The sequence below is a fragment of the Polyodon spathula genome, chromosome 15, assembly GCF_017654505.1.
Source record: "Polyodon spathula isolate WHYD16114869_AA chromosome 15, ASM1765450v1, whole genome shotgun sequence".
In the NCBI taxonomy this organism is placed as follows: Eukaryota; Metazoa; Chordata; class Actinopteri; order Acipenseriformes; family Polyodontidae; genus Polyodon; species Polyodon spathula.
In genome coordinates, this window is record NC_054548.1 from 4,441,771 (window position 1) to 4,463,779 (window position 22,009).

General features: G+C 35.5%; 1 protein-coding gene across 1 annotated transcript in view; it reads right to left on the bottom strand.

Annotated features, from left to right (window-relative positions):
• Positions 1-22,009, bottom strand: part of LOC121327491 (protein diaphanous homolog 3-like) — a 179,594-nt gene that overhangs the window by 92,742 nt on the left and 64,843 nt on the right. Inside the window, exon 5 of the mRNA XM_041271562.1 lies at positions 7,007-7,137. Within this exon, the coding sequence (XP_041127496.1) occupies positions 7,007-7,137 (131 nt within the window). The remainder of the gene's footprint in view (positions 1-7,006; positions 7,138-22,009) is intronic.

Consider the following 22,009-nt stretch of genomic DNA (forward strand, 5'->3'; position numbering starts at 1 on the left):
TGGTATGTATACTTTAAAAGAGAAGAGTACTAATGTATAGTTTAATACATGCAGCATTTTATGCCCAGCTTCACACTAGCTTCAATAATACTGTATAATTGCTAGGGACTACTGATAGTGTTAGGTGAGCAAGTAAACACATGTCACTGTCTAAGAACTCCCTCTCAGAGAGCATTTCACATGTGAGAGAACACTAGAAAAGATTCACGTTCCAATTCCATGATTCAGTTGTGCAAATTGGTCTCAAAATCAACGCATGTTTTTCATTCCCCTCAGACGGAAATCATATGGGATGACAAAAAGGTATTTACTGTGTAGGGTAACCAGCTATGTTGTAGAACACACAAGCCAGCCTTCTGTAAGAAGTACATCCATTGAAAACAGTTCAAGGTACATTTAAAAAACAGCAGTAGTTTAAACACTGAAGCATTAGAGAACATGCTGTATTTATATTATTATTATTAATGAATATATTTTGGTGGCCAGCCTGGGTAAATATGTAATGAAAACAAATTAGAAGATAAATACCTTGGTGTTTAGCTTGACCATTTATTGACATTTGATGGGCTTAATGATAAATTAGTTCTCAATTGTAAATTTAAACTTTGTTTTATGTACAAAAAGAAAAGGGCTTTTCTTGTGAGGTCAAACAAGGCTGGAGGTGCAAACTTTACCAATGATTTATTAAAAATGTATTTTTATTTATTAAAATTTATATTAATTTATTTATTAAAATACAGGCCTTCCGATTGTCTACGACCAATTCTGTTGAGTAAGCTGACAGATTGCCCCTTAAAAAAAAAATCATTATGATTTGTAAAGAACATTAAACACCTTAAGTGGTCACAGGCTTTTTCATCTAGTGTCCTTTGTGCATACCAGTATTGTTCACAATCTCCTTCAGTATCTAGTTGCTTTCTTATCACACAAATCAATAAATGAGGTCCTCCATATTCTTGCAACTCAATTCCTACTTAGGTCAACATCCTTACTGTCACCTTGTAAAAGACTGCAGTATAAGCATTTAATTCCAGTCTTGTAACAGTATGTACCGCTTCGTTTATACTGATTGTTTGATTAGATGCAGCTAAAACTGTTAAGAATACTGCCTCTGTCTTGTTAGAGCATTAGAGCAGAGTCTTATGCCAAAGCACTGGGGGTGGGGGGGGGTGTTACCTATAGCGATTATATTGCTTCAGTAAAACATGTACTGAATATCTAGTGTAGAAGAAATTGTAAGAGAAATGCTAAGGTAATACAAGGATGAAAATGAACATTTATTTTTTTTATTTTTTTTTTAAATGACCACCACCACCCCCCCAACCCAGCTCGTGTTAACTTTGATTTCTTCATTCACCATCTCGAAATGTCTTGAAAACCCCCTGCTGTTTGGGATTTATTGTTAAATGTCCATATAACCTCAAAAAAAAAAAAAAAGAAAACTTGAATGAAATGAATGTGCCTGGAGGCACAACCAATTTCCACGGTCACTTGACAAGCGCAAGTTCATATTATTTTTATTAGTAGTAATATAAAAGTAGTAAAATGTAACTTACTGATCAACAGCTTGGAACAATGACTGTTAAAATAAAGCTTTGTTTTGCCTCAGTCAGCTGCAGTTCTTTTAGTTGGTAGCAACAATGTGCCTGCTGCATGCAAGCTTACTCTGTGTGTGTGTGTGTGTGTGTGTGTGTGTGTATTACATATATGGGAACATGGCTAATATAATGTAAGCATGAATAGAGAATGCTAGAGAACACACATACAATGAATCCTTTATGGGACGAGGGGTACAAAACAGGGTTGTGCAGATACTCTGAAAATGTGTAAGCCCTTTAAAATGCTAAAGCCAACAGCTATTAATTCAAATTAAATCGAACCTCTTACAACATGTAAATTACACATCACAAAACGAAGCTTCCTTCTTTTCTCCTGTGTACAGAAATATTGAGTACCAATCAATACCGATGTAACAATGCAAGATCTGTTTTTCTCAAAACAACCAAAACCACTCATTTTATCTGACATCATTTCTTGCCTTTCTGTTTTATATACAGTACAATCAATTTGATTTCACCTGCTGATTTTCACTTTGCTTGTTGCCATAGAAATGTGTCAATTTCCCAAAGTGTACAACATATCTGCAGTGAATTGTGGGGTGGCAGGTACCTCTTCGTGAAACCTCTGATTAAACTTGACAAACAAATACATCTCCCAGTGTACACACTGGCAGATAATTCAGTCAGAGTCGTGAGCTCTTAGGGTAGAGCTAAGGAAAGACATGTACCTGACAATTCTGCGTATTTGCTAGTTTTACTAGTTTTTGGTGTCATTTTACGGTACCACCTACAATTACAGCAGTAAAAATAAACATGTCAAAAGGAATTACTCAGATTTCCCCAGTACCTGCACAGCCTAGTAACTAACACTTAATGTATAGATGGTCAGAATACAGTTATGACATTTATAATGCTAGAGTAAATAATGCCTGAAATAGATGATTAAATTATAGCTTAGTGTATGTTTTGTTTGTGTGGACACAAAATGTAGCTCAATTTATTCATATTAACTGTTCACATGGTGAATGCTACGACGCAAAACATTGTCTGAATGCATATGCCTGGTATTGTACAGAAAACACTTAACTCTGAATATACCACTTTTATACCACTGCTACAAATGCATTTTCAGTAACAAATCAGAACAGGTGTCTTTAAGCATCAGCATTTTACATACTCTGCAGCTATGCTATATTGAGAGGAGGAACTGTTCCTGCGACAGACTCCCTGGTGACTATCTGATAAGCAGTTAGCCCAGTCATTGTCAGCCAAGAATCCTCACTAACCCACACCACCCCAAGAGGCCAACACCAAATGTCCATCCCCAAGAAGTGACCCACAACCTCACCACGCCCCTCCCTCCACCCACCTCACACACATCTGAAAGCTTGCCAATGAGCAAATTTTCCAGTTGAAACTGCACCCTGACTGAGGAAATAAGGCTCTGACTCTTGAAGTCCATGTATTGCAGGCTTCTCATGAACCATGACTAAAAGCATGGCTGACAGGCTTGGTTTTGACTTGACCATATTTAGACTGTGATGAACTCCCCAAAGCACAAAACATTTTGTAGTACCTTTATACTGTAATCTGTTTTTCCTTTCATCCAGGGGCCATGTTCTTTTTTAATATGTGCTTTGCTTGTTTTACAGCTCCAGATTCCCCCCGGATCATTTTTATTTCGAATCGTACACTGCAAAGGTAAACTAAGCTTCTACATCTTGTTCCCATTAGGCCCAGTACCTAATTTCACTACAGGGTGGACGAAGCTGAAAGATGAGATAGGGTAACTTCACTGAGGTCTGTCATATGCCAAGTGACTTAAGATTTAATACTTACTTGGAGCAATCAAAAGACATTGTAGTAAAAGTCTGAGTTTCAAACAGTTCCCTGCATGCAAACCTGATGCAAGTTTCTCTAAAATTGGCAGCTTAAAAATCGGAAAAACGGACTATATATATATATATATATATATATATATATATATATATATATATATATATATATATATATATATATATACACACACATATATATATATACACACACATATATATATATATATATATATATATATATATATATATATATATATATATATATATATATATATATATATATATATATATATATATATAATTAGTCTTTTTTCTTTTCCTGTCTGTCAATTCTTTGAACTGTGCTAAAAGTGAAATGCAACACATACACATTTCTGTTAACTAATAAACTTGATCCTGACAATGAATATTGCTATTTGAGGTTTTATTTTCCTGACAGAGACAGCATCCTCCTTTACAATTGCTTCTTTTCTCAAGGCATGCTGTTTACTCTGGCTTCGCCCCCAGTTGTGCCACACAGAGCAACAGATGTTCGTGCTAAACCCTGGCTGTTACAAATAAAAATGACTGTAAGCACATCTCTCACAGTGAGCTCCATCCACCACCTTTTGGATCATTTGCCCTTTCCTGAGGCCATTGAGGCTTTAAAAAACTGAAGGTCATGTTACCAATAATGGGGAAAAGCAAATTTTTGTAGTAAAATATTGATAATTGCCTTGTCTATACTCATTCTTTTTTTTTTTTTTTAAAGAAATTAAAAAAATGTGCTTTACTTCAGCGACTTCTCAACAATTAATATGTCCTGTCATTCCACTGCAATTATGGCTATTTCATTTTTTGCATGAGCATACATTTATTTATTAGGAGGGTAACATTGTGAATATAAATCCTTAATTCTGAGCTAGACAAACTAGAGCATCCCCATTACTTGAGGCATGCATAGGTGCGTTCCATGCAATGGAATGTTTTACATGACATCACCAGTCTGAGGTGTGCTCTGAGTGGCGTGACTGACATGTAAACCAACACTTTAAAACATGTTGCATAAAAAGGCTTATTTTAGCAGAGTTGTTTTTGGCAGGAATGGAAGAATAAGTAATCCTGTCTAGTTGCTGTGACCAGTAGTAATCATACTGTTTTTTTTTTTTAAAGGAAATAAACCAGGATGAACAGAAATTGGACTCTGTTATACTAACAACATGTTCACTTTACACCTACTGATGGCCCTTTTCCGAGAGAAATTAACCGACAGTGCAATGGCCACCCGTGGCAAAGCGTAAGCCCTGCACATGGGGAAATATGTAATTTATTGTATGTTTTTGGTTTCATTGTTAATATATTGATTTAATTAATTGTTTAGCTGCTGTGGTGCTCCGCCGGGGACGATTACCCGTCTGCGTGGAGCAGCAGCTGAAAGCAATCAGCTGTTCCAGCAGGCTGGTGGTTGTGTCTCAGCGGAGCGTCAATATAAAAGCATGGCGATCGCTGTGATCGGGGCTGCTGCAAGGCCTGCCGTTTTCACGGCACCTCTGAGTTATAGTTTGTGGTATTGTGTTTTAGTCTGCACTTTTTGTACAACTTCATGTACTAGTCCTCTGTGTGTTACCATCGGTGGTAACGTCACATGACCACCTTTATTGTACTTTCATTTTCTGTTTGTTTGTTTGTTAATAAAACCTGTGCCGGCATTTCAACACCACGTCTGTCTCTGTGTATGCTTGAACAGCGGCGACCCACACGCGTGACACGAGGAAGACCCTGTCACACCACCTTAGCAAGAACAAGTTAAACACTCAATTTCACAATGGCAGGAGAGTAGCAGAAGCAAAAAGATCCAATATACACAAAAAACTTAGGATCACACTCACGGGAATAAAAAGTAAATAAAAATGATGTGTTCAGTACTTAAAATATATATTAATTTATGGTTCATAACAGCGTTACTGACCTCCGTGTCAGTCTCTAACTGGTAGACAGACCAGCGGGTTGCTGAGAAACAGAGGAAACAAAAAGATACATCCTGTCCTCATACAGAAAATAATGACATACATAAATACAAAAATACAAAAAAACACTAATAAAGTTTTTTAAAAAAATAAAAAATTGTAACACTATTTGGAAAATGTGAACTCTGTGTCATATTTTGTAAAGTTTCACTGCAGGGTTCGCCATAAAACGAGAGCCATATAACAAATTCAGCCACAGCGCTATTAACATGTTCCTGCAACAAGACATAATATTAACAACAGTCAATTATATGAAAGTAAGGTCTTACCCTTGCTGGAAGCAAATTCGCACGGATTACTGTCTTATAAACTTGCAGCATGCAGGTCCCTAAAAATAATTAAACCTCAATAATAACGATGTCCTTCTTCCAATTCTCATTACTAATGTGTGCATATATCAAACCTTCATTCAACAGTTAATAGGAATCATGATGTTTCATAAATTAAGGGAAAAAAAAAAACTTCAGATTTCCAAATTATTTACATTTTTCACTATCTTATTAGGCTGATCATGTCTTATCGTACTTTTTATCATCACAAGTCTTTAAATATAACCCATCACTATAATATGAGCAAGGGTCACTCTCCAATGAAACACACTAGTAAGAATGTATTGAGAATACAGCGACATGTCTGGGTTGCAGTAAGACAAACCTTGAACAATCTCCACCTCTTACACATCCATTCAACGTATCCATTTTAAAGCACGATACAGTACATGTTACTACACAACGTTAAAGAAATTGCTCTTCTGAGACCTACATAGTGAATGGAAGTGACAGGTACGATGTATTAAAATGAGTATTAGCTACATACACTTCTAGGAGAAATGTGTGCTATCCGAGTTTGGATTAAAGGAATTGACTGGATCTATGTTCTGAACTTCTGTAATAATTGATGGTCTGTCTTTGCAAAACCAAGACTTGTGTTAGCCATAATAATCTTACACAGCATACAGTGTTTGTGTTGCTAAAATCAAATTGTATCTAATAAACAGTTGTGTTATGGTTCTGTAACAATAGCCAGACTATCTTCTAATTTTGACAAGAACCAGCACAAGTTTCCTAGACATCAGCATATTCCCTTTTCTGTTAACTGCATCCATTCAAGTATATAAAAATAAGGCGTACATCGACTTAAAAACGTGTTGATGCCATGAAGGGGTACGAAATCAGAATCTATCAAAATCAGAAGTTTTGAAAATATGTAAATGCACACTGCTACCTGAAGAAACCTGGTGCCTGAGCAGTACATTTTCAACGTGTTAAACATGTTAAAATGAAGGCCTTTGCTGCACCAAAATACATAAATTATTTAAACATTACCCAGATTTCCATGCACTGTTTGTGTTTCAGCTTCAGGGAACAGCAGGCTAGTTGTTACGGTGGACACCGAAGAATTAAAAGCTCCCTAATTTAACCTGCAGCACTTGTATATTACTAATACATACTAATAAGGCTCAGCATAGTTAATGCTAGCTTGATACAGGGAGGAAGTCATTTATTACAAAATCATCAATAAAGCAAAAGACTACAGGTCTAGTGCATCTGTTAGGTTTCCCACAACAAGGCTTCACTTTGCACTGTTAGGGTGCAATAATTACCTGACAGGGTTACTGGTCAGAGACACACGCAGAGAATCCAGGCAGCTGAAGAGCCTTTCATCTGTAGCACCTGACTTTAGTTCAGAGATGAATTCCTGTGGCGAGATCTGATGGCTGCTCTTCAGGCTGCCCTGCAAAGAAAAGAAAATGTACGGAGAGACATTGCCTGATTAGTATCCCAGCTGGTTTAAATGGATCACCCATCATAGCTGCTATCAGCAGGATAAAGAATACTTACCCCCACTGTTTATAAAGGAAAAACACTTGAATTGCTATTATACAGTGCAGGTTTTGAACATTTCACTCTGATACATTGACATAGTGTTATAATCCAGCCACCTGCATTCATTAAATCCGTATGTCTGTACAGGTACACACACAGTACTGTATGTACTCTTCACGCTAACATACTGACGACAGTCCTTTAAGCATTGGCTTATTTAAAGCAGGCAGCCCATCTGCTATCACTGTCTTTCAGTATAATGTATTCCACAGCGTGCAGCATGACAAAGCAGTCAGTTCTTTAAACTGCACATGCACCTTTCTTCCTTCTTTGTGAAAAGTATACATTCTTAACAAATACCAGTAGCACTATAAGCCTGGTCAACCACTCTGATTTCCACTATTTTATATTATATTGGTGCTTATAAATGTTGTGCTCTTGAAAGCAAAAGAACAGCAAATCCTGTAAATGTAAACAAGAAAAAATACCTTAAGGTAGTGAAGTTTAAGAGTATAGCGTCGGTCCCCAAGTAACACATGTGCACAGAAGCACTGTCTCAACAAATCTTCATCCCTCCTACACGGAGCATTGTCAAAATAATGGTATTCATGTTTAGATTCTGGGTTGGTTAGTACACCGTAGTTCACAATTTTCAAACTTTAACAAAATAATTAAACCGGAAACTTGCATAGATTGATATATGATTGAATACTTGGATTGAAATGTCCTTAAAAATGGACAACTAGTTTGTCTACTTGATGATATTAATATTTATTAAACATCTACAATTTAACATCACCATCCTCAAACACTTATTGACTGAAAAATAAAATGTGCTTTATTTACTATTTCCTTTCTTTGAATTTAGTTCCCTTATAAACATTTACCACAGTAACTTTGCCATGCTTTCCCCATGGTTCAAATGCCTAATGATTGCAGTAAAGATTAACTTGCTGCATTAAGGACTAATCGGATGCAATGAGAATGTGATTGTTAAACCACAAGATAAGGGTGGTGGCCTCGTTTTATTGTCTAAAGATTCCTATAATACAGAAGTAAGATGCCAATTATCCGATATTAACTTTTAAGAAATTGGCAGGTGACCCCACCACTGCTTTCAAATCGGAAATTGATTGCTTTTTAAAAACATCACTGAACCTCTTTCCAATTATATTGATTCTTTCTTGAGACCCATTGTTAAATTACCTTCAGATCTAAGGGATATGGGTGACTTTATTGGTCAATTATTCATGAAAATGTTATTCTAGCTACACTTGATGTTGTAAGTCTATATACCAATATTCCACATGGTGATGGTCTTAATGCTCTTAAGTTCTATCTTGATAGAAGAAGTGACATCCAGACACCAATTGCATTTCTCCTTGAGATGGCACATATGGTTCTCACATAAAATCACTTTCTCGTTGAGAAAGATTTTTATCTACAAATCCAGGGCACAGCAACGGGAGCTTCATTTGCACCCGATTATGCCAATCTCTTTATAGGATTTCTCGAATACAATAATATATATGGACATAATCCTTTCATAGATAACATCATCATGTGGAAACGGTACATTGATGATATTTTCCTGTTATGATCCGTTACCGACTTAGAACTTAAAACAGTTGCTTATTTCAATGGCCGATTTCCTCTATTAATTTTAGTTTGGAAGATGACACATTCAAGGTTAGATTTCTCAACACCACTGTATGTCTTGAAAATGGATCTTTATATACCACCTTGTATACTAAACTGACTGATAAAAGTATTCTGCATGCTTCTAGCTTTCACTTTGTACCACTCAAACAGTCAATTTTTGCGACTTAAACACATTTGTTTTAAACCTGAAGATTTGGACACAAACTGGCAAAATGTATGACCAATTTTTATCTAGGAATTACAAGGGATTGGCAGGATAAAGCTCTCTTCAAAGTTCAAAACGTGGATATAAATCCTCACGTGAATAAGAACAAAGAATTCTCTTCCATTTGGTGCACGACTTTTACTACACACAGTCATGAGAATAAAAAACATTAAACACTAGCATATCTTATCAACTGATAATATTGGTAGAAAAATATTTCAATCTATGCCCCTTTTTACACACAACAGAGGCAGAAATATGCAGGACATTCTTGTTAAAGCTGACTTTTAAAAGATATAGCTAAACATTGAAACTGGGGTACGGTCATAAACTGATGGAAATGTGTAGCTTGTGAATATGCTATTAAAACTAAAACCTTTACAAGTCATGTAACTAAAAAATAATACAAGATTTATTACCTGCACATATGATTTTGTAGTTTATTTAAATTTCCTGCCCTTGTAACTTACAATATGTTGGTAAAATCAAAAGACAAATAGGGGTGTGCATTAATGAACATAAAAGTGCCATCACTGTGCACCAGCGACCCCTGTGGTCTGGCCAGGCGCCTGTGGGCTTCCTTGTAAGCTGTGTTGTCCTCCAACGCTGTAGCTCTGAGGTGGCTGTACAGTGAGTCTGCAGTGTGAAAAAAAGCGCTCGGCTGACGGCACACGCTTCGAAGGACAGCGTGTATTCGTCTTCGCCGCTCCAGAGTCAGCGCAGGGGTGGTAGCGGCAAGCTGAGCCTAAAAATAACTGGATATGCCAAATTCGGAGAAAACAATTAAAATAATTGCTGATTACTAAATTTAAAAAATATATACAATAATAATAAACTTAAAAAGAATAAAATAATATATCAAGGGACTCGTTTTTATTTATTTTTTTCCTGGTACCCCCACTGTCGCTGGCAAATCACGGTTTACAAAATTGAAATTATTTAAATCAATGTGTCAGCTTCAAAAAGTGACAGATGTTTGGCAGCATTTTAAAAAATAGTTTCTGATGAGGAAAGGTTTCTAATTTAAAATGGTCACCTAGATTCATGTCAACAAAAAATTTAAGCTAGAACCCGCCGCCAGTCACTCAAAAAAACATTCAATATTCTTTTTTAGTATGCTGGCTTATTATAGCTTGTTACTAGAATACATGAAACTAAGGATAAGGCCCATAATTCAATTAATATGCTCATACTGTTGAAACGATTCTTTTCCTGTTTCACAGTGGTTCGGGACCTCAACTAACACTGTTTTCATTCAATGCTTGAGTGAATTCAGCATCATTGTTTTTATTAGGTCTAATTTGGTCTATACAAATTCAAAAAATTACTTTAGCTTTTCAGTTCTTAGGACGCATTGTTTTAACAAAAGTTAGGGTAAGCTTGTTGTGAATTGTGTGTGCCTGCTAGTATGAGCAGAAACACCTTTCAACAACAAACCCAAAAAGAAAATAGCCCCTAAATCTGAACACCCAGACCAAGTATGATGTTTATCAGAGGTGCCAGTACTTCGTTGCATGAATTTACAACTAACAAAGTGCACACTTCTTGTGTGTTTTACTGGCAAATCTTAAATTACACAACCTATTTATATACTCATAACAATGATAGTATTCAGTTAACTTATTCAAGACAGCAATCAAAAATACACTTGAAATGTATGGGTAAACCCACTGATCACAGAGGATGGAACAATATCTTTTGTCGAGTCAAGATGTTGCACAAATATTGTCTGTAACAAAGTAACAAGAAAAAAAAAAAAGAAAAAACTATGCCAGTCAAATAAAATGAAGACAATACATCATGAAAATACAGAAAACATTAAAATTGGCATTGTTCTTTTGACACTTGTCAAGTCGGATTCATTTTCCCCATCTTTTCAACTACTTTGTTTGCATGGTTTTCAACCAAAACAAAGAGCCAGAACAAACATATTTGTCAGACAGTCCTTTTCTCCTGCAGTGGCAGCTACTGAATTTATGGGGATAAGTAAGTCTGTAGGAAAACAGTTTTAACCCTCCAATGAACATAAAACTTGGTGCAGGGGAGATGCCAAAGGACATGCACATAAATTAGCATGAATATCATCTTCAGTCAAGTAATTATATTTATTCCACCTTTTCTCAGTAGTTCCGAGTTCAGTTTCTCCAATACTCTACTTCATCACTTTTTTCTGTATTAAAATTAACCAGGCATGGTCTGAACTTGCAGAATTAAATTATTAAAATTCAACACTGGAGTGTCCTAAAACATCAACATCGCAATAAGGGATTTACAACAACATTTCCTAAGGGCAAGGCGGGGGGGTAATATAAAACGATATTGAAGCTACAGTACATAACCTTTACAGTAAATGACAAAATGGCCATCACTCATCGATGTGAGAACAAAATCCCATGAATCAGTATTGGCATTAATTAAATAAACAAACAACTATAACCAATGATGATTAAAAAAAAAAAAATGCCATTTACATTTCTGGGTGGTTACTACAAGTATAGATGTCAGAAGCACTTTGGTAATATCTCACATCACACAACACTGCTCAGCAATAATTCTTAAACGCATTACAATCGGGTTAGAACTATTGGATTTGTAGACCCAATTTACCCACTTATATAATGCTTTTTAAAGTCCCCCATCAAGCATTTTGAGTTTACACTGTGATATGATTACTAATGATGGTACTGCCTGGTAGTATTGAATGGTTCTGGTTCCATAAGTTATGTTTATTTATTTGTTTATTTAAAACAGATGAGACCAACTGATTGCAGTTACATTTCCAACCGGCAATGAGGATGCACGGTATAAGAGGGAATACCTCAACCCACACATACAATACATATCAGTGTTATGCTTTGCAGAATTAAAGCAGAATCCTTGTATAATGAAGACCTGGTTGTACAATATATTATCAAGAGGGAGTTCACTGGAACATGCTGACATCCAGCTTGGTAGTTTAAATGAGTGAGTTGAATGTGTCTGCACAAGTAGCTGAAGTTTTAGAAAATGTGGTTACCAGTTTGTGGGAGATAAAAGGTTAGAATGGATTTATTTTGTTTTTACAAACAAATGTCTCACTTAAACTCTGAATATTGGTACTGTAGTCAGGTAACTGACTAACCAAAATGAGCATTACAGAACAAACAGGAATTATGCACTCCATTACTGGTGGTTATACTGTATATGAAGGACTACAAATCCCATGGTTCCTGACCCTGTCACATTCCGGTCCCTGGGAATCTCAGTGATAATGGAAGATTTATTATGGGATTTGAGTTAAAAACATCCAGTAACATGTTTTTCCCTTAAAACCCTGGAGTCCCGACATGGTGTATGGAGGGTATGATTGCTCCCTCCATATCACAACTCCTCAATTATTGTCCTATTTAAAATGATACAGCAATAGTTATTATTTACAGATAGCCACATAGGGAAATTCGATCTAAATGATTACTTGTCTGTTTGGTGAAACTGACAAAGATCCATATTCTTCTGGAGGAAATTAGGTGCACTTTAAAAGAGCATATTGACTCATCAATATTAATGTATATTGGAAGACAAAGAAACAGCATAATACAAGCTTAGTTTGCATTTGTAATAGTTACATTAAAAAAAAAAAAAAAAAAAAAAAAAAAAAACTTTTATTCCAATATTATCCTGCAAAGGAAAGCATAAAAAGCTTGTATTTATTTTCTGCCACACTGTATGACAAGAAAGATTACAGGTTAACGGTTTTTCAAAGCAACAAAACAGACTTATAAATTGTGGCTGCAGATCAATAGCTCCTGAAATTCATAGCAAGTTTATATATAACCGATTACACTAAACTGACAGACAATTTCAAAATGTAATCATAAAATGTATAAGACGGGAGAGAAAGTGCCTAAATATTGATTTAGTTTCGAAAGGCTCTGCATATATGTGAATAAAAATGAGGAAATTATTTTCTAGGCAATATACTGCTAGCCACATATATAGGTAGGTCTATGGAATTGAACGCATTTATTAACTCATTTAAAGCCATTTTATCAGACAATATAAAAGCCTAGAAGGAAGGGTTTATGTGACTCCGGAGTAAAATATAAAATGCAATCACATTTTCAACACTCAAAAGAAACATTTTAAAGTATCTACAACAGATTAAAACACAGCAGCACTTTCTTCAAATAAGAAGAACGCTTATTGCGCATGCATTGTTTGTAACAGCCCTATAAATCTGCTGGGTTACACTAGGAACAAGACACAAAACCATAACCCTAAATCTCATCAAAAGTTGTGTAAAGCAAGTAGGACATGACCTGCAGGTCTTTGCTGTCACTAAACCAAGTGCTACATTAAGTGCTCAATTAAAGCATAGATGTGTGACTTCCCAAATGGGGCTGGAGACCTCTGGAGGAAGGCCTGAAACACATACAGAAATAAATACTCCCCAGGACCTTTTCTCTTCCACACAAAACCTGACATTGTATGGCAACGCAATTAGAATTAGTGTGTTCTTATTATTATTATGAATACTGTTCCATTCAAAGTCTAGTGGTCTGGTGGTTAAAGCAAGGGGTTTAACCAGGAGGTCCCGGGTTCAAATCCCGGCTCACTCACTGACTCACTGTGCAACCTTAAGTAAGTCACTTAACCTCCTTGGGCTCAGTCTTTCAGATGAGACGTTGTTCTAAGTGACTCTGCAGCTGATGCATAGTTCACACACCCCAGTCTCTAAATCACCTTCGATAAAAGGCATCTGCTAAACAAGCAAATACAAAATACAAAAATAAATAATATACAAGACAGAGATAAGAAATTACTTCCTTCAGTTCTTTGACAGAAACAATAACTGCAGGTCAGAAGAAAAACTAATAAATTACATAAACATCTTTTTATCACGTTGTGAAAGCAAGTCCTATTGGAAATTGGCAGGTTCAGCTTGATTTTTGTTTTTTTTGTAAATCAAAATATGGAAAGGGACTACCAGAACATTATATAGCAACCATTTCTTCTACGGTGTGAACTATACGACAAGTGCATAATGTATGAAATTAAAAACATAGGTGCAAAGAATCCAACTAACGACTGTTGTGTTTGGTTAGGCCTAAGAGAGAACACTATGTAGTGGTATTACAAACTTATAGGCTACGGCAGAAGGGTATCATAACTTCATCTTTCATTCCGAACCAGTGAACAGGTGCCACACAAACATGCCTATTCACGGTCTGTATTTTATATTCATCACTGAAACCACTGTAGTGTCCATGGGTACTTCAGATACAAGGGAACTTTGACACGTTGTTCACTTCCATTGCAGCCACATTATGTAGCCTACTTCATTTCTGCTTTTTTCAGTATGCAATCACTCTCAATTCATTAGCATCTCTACAGGTTTTGTGAGCCCTGATTAAGCATTGTATACTTTAGAGAGACTGTAACAAAACTGGACCCTATATAAATATAATATATATATATATATATATATATATATATATATATATATATATATATTATATATATATATATATATATATATATATATATATATATATATACACACACACACACACACACACACACACACACAGTGCCTTGCAAAAGTATTCAGACCCCTGACCAATTCTGTCATATTACTGAATTCAAAATGGTACACTGAAATTTCGTTCTGTTCGATATTTTATTTTCAAACACTTAAACTCACAATCAATTATTGTAAGGTGTCATTGGTTTTATGTTGGGAAATATTTTTAAGAAAAATAAAAAACTGAAATATCTTGCTGCATAAGTATTCAACCCCCACACATTAATATTTGGTAGAGCCACCTTTCACTACAATAACAGCTTTAAGTCTTTTGGGGTAAGTATCTACCAGCTTTGTGTCGAAGTGATTTTGGCCCATTCTTCTTGGCAGATTTGCTCCAGGTTGTTCATGTTGGTTGGACTACGCTTGTGGACCACAATTTTCAAATAGTGCCACAGATTCTCAGTGGGATTGAGATCAGGACTTTGACTGGGCCACTGTAGGACATTCACCTTTTTGTTCTTGAGCCACTCCAATGTTGTTCTGGCCTTGTGCTTGGGATCATTGTCCTGCTGAAAGGTGAATTTCCTCCCAAGCTTCAGTTTTTTAGCAGACTGAAGCAGATTCTCTTGCAGTATTTTCCTGTATTCTGCTCCATCCATTCTTCCTTCAATTGTAACAAGATGCCCAGTCCCTGCTGATGAGAAGCATCCCCACAGCATGATGCTGCCACCACCATACTTCACTGTAGGGATGGTGTGTTTGAGGCATGGGCAGTGTTAGGTTTGCGCCACACATAGCGCTTTGAGTTTTGGCCAAAAAGCTCTATCTTGGTCTCATCTGACCACAAAACTTTTCCCACATCGCAGCTGGGTCACTCTCATGCTTTCTGGCAAACTCCAAACGTGCTTTCAGATGGTACTTTTTGAGTAACTGCTTCTCCCATATAGGCCAGTGTTTTGCAGAGCTCTTGATATGGTTGACTGGTGCACCATTACTCCACTCCCAGCCACTGAACTCTATAGCTCCTTCAAAGTGATTGTTGGCCTCTCTGTGGCTTCTCTCACAAGTCTCCTCCTTGTTTGAGCGCTGAGTTTTGAGGGACGGCCTTTTCTTGGCAGTGCCTGGGTGGTGTGATGCAACTTCCACTTTCCGATTATTGATCCAACTGGGATATCCAAACACTTGGATATTATTTTGTACCCTTTCCCTAATCTATGCATTTGTATTACTTAATCTCCAACTTCTGTAGAATGCTCTTTGGTCTTCATTTTCCTTCAGATTCACAGCCTTACCAATGACCCTTCAACAGTGGGGTTTTTATACAGAAAATGTGACAGCAACTTTAATGGTTCACAGGTGGAGGCCAATGTTAAGGTAATTGTGTCCTCGTTAGGGCAATTTCTTTCATCTGTGCAAACTGGGAGCTTCCACAGCACAGGGGTTGAATACTTCTGCAAGCAAGATATTTCAGTTTTTTATTTTTCTTAAAAATATTTCCCAACGTAAAACCAATGTCACCTTACAATAATTGATTGCGAGTTTAAGTGTTTTAAAAAAAAATATGGAACAGAACGAAATTTCAGCGTAACATTTGTAATTCAGTAATATGACAGAATTGGTCAGGGGTCTGAATACTTTTGCAAGGCACTGTATATATTCACCTAACTTTTCATTAGATTGATTAGTCTATTTGTAGATCAGAAAGGGCTGCCCTTTTCACTGCAGATAATTAAAAAGAAGGTCCAGAAGGGAATAGTTTTTTTTTTCTTTTTTTTTTTTTTTTTCTTTTTTTCTTTTTTTTACGTTTTAACTGTGTGGAATAAATTACAATGTAAAAAATCTGCTCAATCATTACATCAGTCTGAGTGGCTTTTTATCATGTCTGAACAGCAAATGATTCTGTGATCAATGTTCAATTAAACACTCTCACATTTTAGGCACTGAAGAAAATGTGCGTTAATGGCTCAAGGTATTCGATTTGGAGACACTTGAGGGACTCCGAACTATATGATGCAGAAGCTACATTTAGAAAATGCTATTGACCAAGCTCATTGATAAACACACTGCATAGTGCCTAGTGGACTAAACTCTCAAACAGTATGCTCCACCAGAAGTGAACTAACTGGTTTAGTAGTTTGCTCCTACCACAAAACTGGGCAGAGTCTTTTGGTAAACAATAATTAATGTTACTTATATACAGTACAAGTTAAAGTTCATTCATCGCAGCTCTTGGCTTTGTCTAGGTTTGTTAATGTACTGCATTTGCATAAATTTTATTTTCCCCCATGACACTTTCCAATAACACCCCTGCTATTAGGACAAACAGCAGAGTTGTCTAATTACACCACCTAGTGCCAAATAACACATATTGCAAACACTACTTAATTTATATTACACAAACCTACAAGAGTATTAGTTAATTGGACAGCAACGCTGATGTTATGAATACTCTTCACATAATAACCATACACCTTTCACATAAAGCAAGTGTTAATAAGCGTTAATCAATGACAAATTAGGTCATAAATACACCAAGCTACTAATATCCATTTCCACTGGCTAACATGCACATTTAAGAGAGATTATGCAGCTCAAACAATATGCATTGAAAGATCACATTCAAGTATCTGTTAGCAAGTCATTTGCAAAATTGTGCATTGCAGCAGTCACCCAGTGTCACCATGGAAACTAGTTGCTAAGGTGCATCCTCACAAAAGGAACATTTCTCAGGGCCTTTGATTGACCTTCTGCTTCATGTGTCATCTAACAATACCATTAGCATGTTTACAGTCTCTTCACTTAGTTCATTATTATACAATGGGCCTATTTGGTAAATCACACCTGTCAGGTATACAGGAGTATCATATTGCTCCCGAATTTGTCATGATTAACATGAAAAACATGAACCAAACTAATTCATTTGTTATTTTAACCTTATAAAACGTAATTGGTAAAGTAAGAGCTCTTATTGGTTGTCCGTGACCACATGGCCACAGGAATTTCTCCACAACAGCACAGGTTAGAACTCTTAAAACTGAAATTAATTGCATAAAGATCAGAGCAATTTTGAGTCAGCAGTTTTTAAAAGTGAATTTCGATGTCATTGTGGGTGATTAAGAATTACAGGCCACTTAGATATTCATCTTGTTTAGAATATTATTAAGTTAGTTAAAAACTCAAATTTAATCAATCTATTTTGGATTATGTTTGTTGAAATCTAAAATTATGAAAAAAACACAAGTCAAGCTACAGTATAAACATAAATTAATAAGTACATAGATTTGCAAATCTGCTTAAATAGTCAATGCTCTTTCATTGGAATAGCAGATTTTGTACATCTTTATTTGCAACCCTCATAACTACTGCACTTGTCGCTTTTACTAGGGTTGGCAGAATTGCATGCCCATGTAAATAATGCTCCCATTATAATCAATTTGGAATAAAGACTTTCTTGTCCTCTCTATAAATTCATACTGGTGGAATAAAATTTTAAAAAAAGCCCTCTACTTGAAAAGCTATTATGAATTGGACATGAACTTTGATTTCTGTTGCATCACTTCCCACCGAGGACCCTAATTGTAAATTCAGAGTCTGAGTAATGCAGGCTCTCATTTAAAGCATAGGCCTAATATCTTATTATTTGTACACCACTATATCTTAATATTGTGAAAATGAATGCAATAGTTCAAACAGTATAACAAACTGTTTACCAACATGTTTAAAACATACATTTACAGCCTTAATTCTTTCTATTGTCATAAGGGAATTTTGTTCTCTTTGCAACTCACACAATTAAATTCTGGGAGTCCATTATTAGCTTTTAAAAGTACAGTATGAGAAAGATTTGCAGCAACATTAAAACAGAAATAAATTCTAGTATACTACTTTGTACAGTAGCAGTTTCCTACAAACAAAATAATGTGCAACAATACAATAAGTGCTTATTAGCAAATTTATCACAAATTAATGTGTGGGCTATTCTCACTATAAATCAGATCTGTCAACATGCAGAAACAGTGAAATGTCTACTTGGCTAACATACGGTCCTGAACAGTAGGGGACAATGCTGGATTAAGCAAAAAAATGTCTTAAAAATCTCAGATAGGGCAAATAAAAATGTGTGGTTCGGGTTACCCAGCCGTCCCTATTTTTTCCCACCCAAGCCTATACGTTGTTTACAGATAACGGCCTACATTTCTCAATATCAATCTGAAACAACGAACCCTGTGCACGGCCTCGTTTTCGCTCATGCGATTTTCCAGAAACCTCGTGCAAACTGCTGTCAGCTACTTTTGTACATGTCCAACTATTAAAACGTACACAAAAATATCTGAAAGTGAAAGCAATTTTAATTTCTTACCGGTAGACCTACTGTATTACCGTGATAACAACTACGAGATTTTTTTTATATATTGTCATCTCAAAACATGCTAAATGTACACAAAACCAGTTATGTGTTACCATTTAACGTGAAAACAAACATCAATTTAAAAAAGAAAAATTTTTGGGGGGTTATTTGGTTTTGTTTTAAACATCAATTTTTGCAACCAAGAAGAAGCCAGGAGGTTGGAAAGTAATTAAAATACAAAAAAAAAAAAAAAAAAATAAAAAAAAATAACTAAAAAAACAAGTGTAGCCTAAAATCGTTTTGAAAATCAAAATATTAAATTACCTTGACAAGCTGTTTTCACGGTACTCCGTACAAATGTTTTACCAGTACGCAGAAATATCATTAAAAAAGCCCTTTCACCCTTCGCAGGAAATTAAATCACTGTGAACAAATTTTCAGAAACTCGCTCATATCACTAACACACTGATATGTTGACATTATTCTTAAATGTTTCTTTGTTATGTATTATTCCAGAAAGTTGTGATTCAACGTTGGGTCTATTTACAAAGATACATATTCAACATAAAACACAGTAAAACACTGCAATCCAAAACGCAGGAAGCAGTGTTTTTAGAAACAGAAACTGTTTATTAAATACAGTACCAGTATATCAGTTAGTTCTGCCTGCAACAGACGTGTTTTGCAGAATTCTTTAATTCAGCTCTACAGGCAGTGTTCTGCAGCGCCAGGTGCTGTGCTGGGAAATCACAGAGGGGTTTCAATTTACTGATTGTCGGATTTACAATGTATTTTAACGTGTGCTGTATGAATACTAGCTGACTTTGACCTGATTAATCCAACAATTTCATTTGCCAAATTTGAAATATGACAGATTTCCGATATTAATGTTGCAAATACATCATTGCAAATCACATTTAAGATAAATAAGGATGCATTCTTAAAAAAAAAAAAAAAAATCTGTTTAGTGTCTAAACACATGTACCATGATAATATTAATGCACATAAAAACTCTGCTACTTTAAAGCTAAAACTCTGACTGGTTTCACCGAACTGTAAATTAACTGGCACTCTATTTTGTTATTTTCTGAATTCCATCAAGATTACAATTATTGCAGATTTGTAATGTTTAATAGGACACTCTTTTTTTCTCTACTACAAAAATTACTTTATTTGCAACACACTTTTTGCAGCAATATTTATATATTTTTTTAAAGAATATACTGACAGGTCATTAAGTGTCGCAGTAATGATGCTGCTATATTTTAGTCCCAGTGGTTTCACTCCTTAGAGCTACCTGCCTATAGAATACAACAAGGCAGATGGAAAGTTTATTAATGAAGATACAACATCAAAATGAGACTGAGCCAGCTGTGAGGTGGAGAAAGGGGAGATGGTGGGAGAATGAAGCAAGATGACAGTGTAACTAATGAAAGTACAACAGGGTTATTAACAAAGCACTGGAAAATAGCACTTGACACGTTTACCATACTTACACTGCTTATTCACGAAATAAATAAAATACAATAAAAAATAAAAGGGTTTTACCTACCTACCCTATTTTCTTCCAGCATAACACGAACCACACACTTTTTTTTTTTTTTTTTTTTTTTTTTTTTTTTTTTTAATTTGGCCTAGTCATTAAAAAAAGCAACAAGTGCTTGAAGTGGGTATTAATTGCACCACAGTAGCTATTGCACATCTCTACATATCTTAAACAGCTCCGGAGATATCAAAGATAGATAATCACAAAACCTATAATTGGCATTCTGCAAACCACCAGCTCTCCTTTTAACAAATGTCTGTAATTAAAACCTGAAACCTGAGGCTAAATATTCAATACACCCTCATTATTTGTCTTCATATAAAATAATATCACATTTCTGCAGAAATAACTGTCTGCGTTTTATAGATTTTACATGAAGGATAGGAGAGAAATATATTTAAGGAACAATAGCACACACGTTATACTGCATTTAGCTTGCTTTTAAATTGTTTGGTGTGTGTTTACTACTTTAAGCTCTAATTATGTAGTGATTATTTCTGTATTTTTTAGTAAAGGGAGTATATTTGTACCTATTAAAACACTATATCTTGCTTGGTACTGATGCTTAAACATCTTGAGGGTTTTGGTTAAACCACTGCAGAATATCCCATGATCTATTTTGCATTAAAATCACCAGGGGTAGTGACCCTGCAGATAAAGAAAAATTCGCAATGAAGCAACTGCAATCTAGGGACTCATCTCATACTCAGTACCACTCTCAATCCCCTACTAACACTCACAATGATAAACTGCAGTAAAATGCAGACAGCCAGTACACACTGCAGCTGTAGTGAATTGCGCTTCCACCACTGCAAACTAGAATTTAAAAGAAACATTTAAAGATCCTTAAGAAACATAACAATGGATCACACTCATGTCAGCCTAACATACTTATTGAAAATATAAACTTTGTAATAAGAAAATAAGACCTACTTATTTGGTATTCTAACCAAACTGTCGTTCAGATATTCAGATCATACTAGTAGGCTTATTAATTCAGCACAACAGGTATATCGGTGCTTAAATTTAACATTGAACTGAAATATTTGAAATTACATTTGTACTTCTGCGTGACAGATCTTGAACTTCTTCCACGTCGGAGTTTCAGTGGGAAAAATGTAAGCAATTAATTGATTTTTCATTCTGTTTGAATTTAATGAAAAGTAAAATGCAGCATGCTCTTTAAATAATCAATAATACAATGCGTGTAGGTACCTTCAATACAATAATGATCATTCAAAGCAGAAGGAACTCCAACAGTTGTGCAGCAAATATTAGCTGGCATTCCTTTTAGAGTGCCCTCGGGTACGGCATAGGGAAGTTCTTTACAAGTATTGTTTTGCATTGTTTTTTATCCCCTTCAAAAATATGAAAGTGAACAGCTCTACATATAAAGTTAGTTTGTCACATTCTAAGCCAAACTAAAATTTAAACCAAAATTAAATATATCCCTATCTCACTGGCATTTACGCATTTGAATGTGATTTTTCCACGCGAGACTTGAAACTCGTCA